Consider the following 5,503-nt stretch of genomic DNA (forward strand, 5'->3'; position numbering starts at 1 on the left):
GGGGCCGAGGTCGACTACATGGGAGTCCAGTGACGTAGCCATTACGCTTAACTGCTGGTCCCTCCAGCAGCTTGTAATACATTACTTTGACTAAATTTAGGCTTTCCCAGGAATGTAAGGCTTATTCAGCATTTGATATTAATCACTGTTAAAATTCACTATATTAATAAATAGAAGAACAGCCACATAATCATTTTAATAGATGCAGAAATGCCCTTGGTAGAATTCAGCGGTCACTTATTATAAAAACTCAGCATATTTGATAAAGGACATATATATAAATCTTATAACTAACATCATATTTAGACTGAATGGTTTAACTCTAAGACACAGAGAAAGGCATGACTATTTCTTCTCACCAAACCTGTTTGCCTTAGCAAAGCCACAAAAAAAAAAAAAAGAAAAAAATTTAGAATCGAAAGGAAGAAACCAAACTCTCTATTACTAGACTACATGATTGATTTCAAAGAAAGTTCATATGTGCTACCAAAAAAACCCCCAAAACCCCTACAATTTGCAGGATTTCCAAGTCAACATAAAATTGTCAATTTCAGGACTAGCAATTGGCATAATGGCTATGTTGCTGGACTCCCATGTAGTTGACCAGGGTTTGAGTCCCGGACCCAGTGGCTTAAACTCTCACCGAGTGCATGTGCGTGCGTGCCCAAGATCCCAAGAGGCGAATGGAAGAGAAGGGATTGCGGTGTGGCCGTCCACCTGGAAGGTGATTTCTCACTTTCTGTCTTTCTGTCTCCCTCTGTCAAGCACAAGTGTCCTATAGCAAAAACCTCTCAAAAAAAAAAAAAGAAGTTTCAATAATACCAAAGTCCACAATACTGATGATTGAGTTGATAATCATACTGAGACCATGGAATAACCTAGGGTCAGAGAAATGGAGGAAGAGGATATCCTGGCCAGGCACTTTAGATGAAGAGAAATTCTAATGAGCATCTGTAGGTGAATCCTGTCTCTACACTCAATCTGGACCCTTCTGAAGCTGTATGTCCAGGATTAAACCAGAGTCCATCCAGTTGTCCCCAGAGTGTCCAGTCCTTCTCTGGTTGCCACTAGTCTGGAGAAGGTCTTATCCTCTCCCTCTAATTACGTGGACAGGGATCGGTCAGGCCAAGGTTGGTGGTTGGTGGCCTGTTGTTGGATGATCTTTCCAGACTAGAGAGTGCAACCCGCAACTGCTCAGGGCATCTCTGGTTTGGTGGATAGCGATGTGCAATCAGCAAAGCCACAAAAAAAAAAAAAGAAAAAAATTTAGAATCGAAAGGAAGAAACCAAACTCTCTATTACTAGACTACATGATTGATTTCAAAGAAAGTTCATATGTGCTACCAAAAAAACCCCCAAAACCCCTACAATTTGCAGGATTTCCAAGTCAACATAAAATTGTCAATTTCAGGACTAGCAATTGGCATAATGGCTATGTTGCTGGACTCCCATGTAGTTGACCAGGGTTTGAGTCCCGGACCCAGTGGCTTAAACTCTCACCGAGTGCATGTGCGTGCGTGCCCAAGATCCCAAGAGGCGAATGGAAGAGAAGGGATTGCGGTGTGGCCGTCCACCTGGAAGGTGATTTCTCACTTTCTGTCTTTCTGTCTCCCTCTGTCTTTCTAGCAAGCACACATGCCCTATAGCAAAAACCTTTCTCTCAAAAAGAAAAAAAAAAAAGTCAATTTCATCTCTATATGTTTGCAAAGAAAAATAGATCACTGAAAATTTAAAAACGTTACCATTTATAATCTAAGAAAGTAACTTCAGAGTCAATGTGCTGAATAAGAAAGTGAAGTAAAAAAGTTGAGAAATACGCTGTTTATGGATCAGAGCAGTGGATATTAAGATGCTGGTTATCCTCAAATTGATTTATAGACTTAGCACAATTCCCCAAAAACATTTTAGCTTTTTTTTTTTTTTTTTTTGTGTGGCTTCATAAGAACTGAATCTGTAGATTGAAAGACAAAGTCACAAGAATATGTAAAATAATGTAGAAACGGTCCGAAAAGGAGGATTCACTTACCTAATTTCAAGATGTTCTATAAAGTTATAATAATCAAGAGTGTGGTATTAGTAAAAGGATAGACACAGATATTGATGGATTAGTATAGAACCTCCAAACATAGACCTGTACAGGTATGGCCAATTGGTCATACTGACAATGTGTCAATTCAATAAAGAACAATCTTTTCAAGAAATCTTACAATAGGGAACCAGCAGTTAGCGTAATGGCTATGTCTCTGGACTCCCACGTAGTCGACCGCGGTTCGTGTCCCGCGTCCCGGACCCGGTGGCTTAAAACTCACGCTGAGTGTGTGTGCGTGCGTGCCCAAGATCCCGAGAGGAGAATGGAGGAGAAGGGATTGTGGTGTGACCATCCCCCCGGGGGTTGATTTCTCACTTTCTGTCTCTATGTCTCTCTCTGTCTGTCTGGCGAGTGCACGTGCCCTATAGCAAATACCCCCCCCCAAGAAAAGAAATCTTACAATAATAATTTGGCATCAAATTAAAAAAAGTTAACCTTGTTCAAGACTGCACATTTTATAGGAAAATTAATTCAAAAGAGATGATAGATCTATGTTTGAAACATAAAACTCTGAAACTCTTACAAGGAGTTAGAAAATCTTTGTGACTTTGGATTGAACAAAGCAATCTTAACTATTGACCTCTTTTCAAAGTTAAGAATAAGGCTCTGTGTTCAGTTTCAATAAGCATCATGCCAGAGTAAATAAATGTTTTAAAGTGGTGAGTTATGTGAAGAAATGAGAAGTAGAATCAGTAGATAAATTGTAACTTAAAATTCAAGTTTGGAAGAACTGCAAAATGAGGGAGTAGGTTTTAGTTCTATTGAGACATGTCATGGTCATAATCTTTTTGTAAAACTGTGAACTCTATAAATTCAGGCATATAAAACTTCTGTGTGTTCATCAAAATATCTGTATATCTAATATTTATAGCTTGCTGGTATACTGATGTGTCATTATGCTAGTATTGACTGGAAATAATTTTTTTCTTTTAATTAAAAAAAAATTCTTACAGGGTCCATGTACTAGCCAGAGAGTGAAAGACGGAGGAAGAAGGGGAAGCACCCTCTAATGGAGCATGGTCATGCTGCAATCCCTTTTCCATTTCTCCATCCTGTTGGGATTTGGGCACACATGTATATATGCATGTTTCTCAAGCTTCCAGAGCCTGAATTCAAACCATGGTCAGCCATGTGGGTTCTGTCTTATAACCTTTTGGCCACTGAGGCAGCCCTAATTTTTTTTTATTTTGGAAAGATTCTTATATTCCTGGTAGCTTGTTTTTTCCCCTTTGGAAATATTTTAAAGTTTGAGTATTCTTTGAAAAAGTTCATCAACATACTCATTTTCATTTTTACCTTTTTTTGGTCTTCCAGGAATGCTTCTTGTCACAACAGACACCCTTGGTCATGACTTTCATGTCTTCCAAATTCTGACTCATCCTTGGTCTTCATCACAAAGTGCTGTCCACCATCTATACACTCTTCACAGGGGAGAAACCGAAGCCAAAGTAAGTTATATATATTTTTTAGAAGGTGAAGTGTGTTTGTGTGTGTGTTTGTGTGTGTGTGTGTGTGTGTGTCATACTATATCTAAACTAGCTGGTCATTTATATCACAATGGACCTTAATGTTAGTGAGAAAATTGCTTTCTGTGATGGAATGAATTAGATATTTGAGAAACAATACTCCTTTTAACTCACTAAATACATAAACAATAGATGAACATTTTATTGTTTAAAAATTTTGATGAAACACTTGTTAAATTTATCCTTCTCTTCCTACTCTAAAAGCACTTCTTGCCCTGGAGAAAAACTCTGTCATTTATTTTATATCTATATCTATAGATGTATCTTTTCTAGACGTTTTAATTCTATATATGTAAATAAAGATGTAGTCAATATATACATACATATGCACACATAATATACACAAATAAATACATATTTATTTATACAGAAAATGATTTCATTTCATAGTGGATATGAGTATATGGATGTACTAGAAGTAATTTACAATGGCTGCTGAGAACCAATTATACATGTCTCTACTCACCACTGCATTTAGTGGTACCACACTGGTGGTGTGAAATTCTCCTAGGTAGGAATATTTGATTGTAAAAATTGGCTACAAGTCAGGGCTCTTTTTCCCTCAGAGACTCATTTTTGTATATTTACCTTCAAATTAGTGTACACATGCATGGGCACACATATACGTATATATAATTTACTGAATATATGAGACACCATGCCAAGGTTTTACATATGTTTAATATTATTAATATCAAATAGTAAATGCTGTACATTAGTAGCTCCAAGTCCCAAATGCCTTTTTGTTTTGTAGAGCCAATGCTCTACAAAAGTAAGTTCTGACTTTCTTACTTCTGAGAAGTAAGTTCTGACTTTCTCTGTCTCTGGTGAGCACACACACCCTATAGCAAAAACTAAAAAAGAAAAAGTTTGTTTATTTCCTCACAAAAATGAGAGAGACAGAGATCGAGAGAGAAAGAGGCATTAACATCACTGCAGACTGGGTCTTGATGCTGTGATCCAGCCCCAGCATCTGCCAGACCTGGATCTTGGGCACATATATGCTTGGTATACTCAGTGAGGTCTCAGAATGCAAACCTGGTACCTTCCCATGTGGGTCAGCCTCACAGAGTCTGGTGTTTGACTGTTGCTTCACTGTCTGGCCCATTATTTAACAGTTCTTTTTAGTCCTGTCCTGGCTGTTTTTGTCATTGATGTGGTGTGTCTCATCAGTAACATTTTGGAATTTGGATATTTTAAGCCCTTGATACCTATTATTATTACTACTAATTTTAAGACAGGGCTTTGCCATGTCATGATCCTGCTGCCTCATCCTCCTAGCTGGCACTACAGGTTTTTCTTCCCTCCCTCTGTCCTTTCTTACCTCCTTTAATTCTTTTCTTCCATGAATGAAAAAAGAGATGGCCCAACAGGGTCCTAATGCCACAGTCCACCCCAGCTTCAGCCAGGCTCAGATCTTTGGCACACATGTGCCCAGAGTACTTGGGAAGATCTGCGATTGGGACCTGGAATATTCCCATGTGGATCAGCATCTCATCTCCATTCAGTATTCAGTCCCTTGCTTTTTATTAGACAGGATCTTGTTTGTTGCTCAGACCAGCGTGAACCTCAAGATCTTCCTTCCTCAGTTTTCTTGAGTTGTTATTAGTGGTGCATGCCACCACACCCTACTTTAGGTTGGGACAGGATTCAAACCCTGGCCTCCCATGTGGCCCCAGCCTACAGAACCTAGCACCTTTATAGCGTTGCCACCATGACTAGGCCATTTTTTTAAAAAGAATTATTTAATTTTATTTATCTTATTATTCTTATTCTTATTCTTCTTATTATTATTAAATTTGCTATAGGATGTGTGTGCTCACCAGAGAGACAGAGAAAGAGAGAGAGAGAGAAGAGTGAGAGAGAGAGAGAGAGAGAGAGAGAGAGA

General features: G+C 38.5%; 1 protein-coding gene across 2 annotated transcripts in view; it reads left to right on the forward strand.

Annotated features, from left to right (window-relative positions):
* Positions 1-5,503, forward strand: part of BCAS3 (BCAS3 microtubule associated cell migration factor) — a 341,361-nt gene that overhangs the window by 190,855 nt on the left and 145,003 nt on the right. For both annotated transcript variants that reach the window (XM_006154459.3, XM_006154460.3), the window contains exon 15: positions 3,404-3,537. In XM_006154459.3, the coding sequence (XP_006154521.1) occupies positions 3,404-3,537 (134 nt within the window). The remainder of the gene's footprint in view (positions 1-3,403; positions 3,538-5,503) is intronic.

Source organism: Tupaia chinensis, unplaced genomic scaffold (genome assembly GCF_000334495.1).
Source record: "Tupaia chinensis unplaced genomic scaffold, TupChi_1.0 Scaffold000407_4, whole genome shotgun sequence".
In the NCBI taxonomy this organism is placed as follows: Eukaryota; Metazoa; Chordata; class Mammalia; order Scandentia; family Tupaiidae; genus Tupaia; species Tupaia belangeri.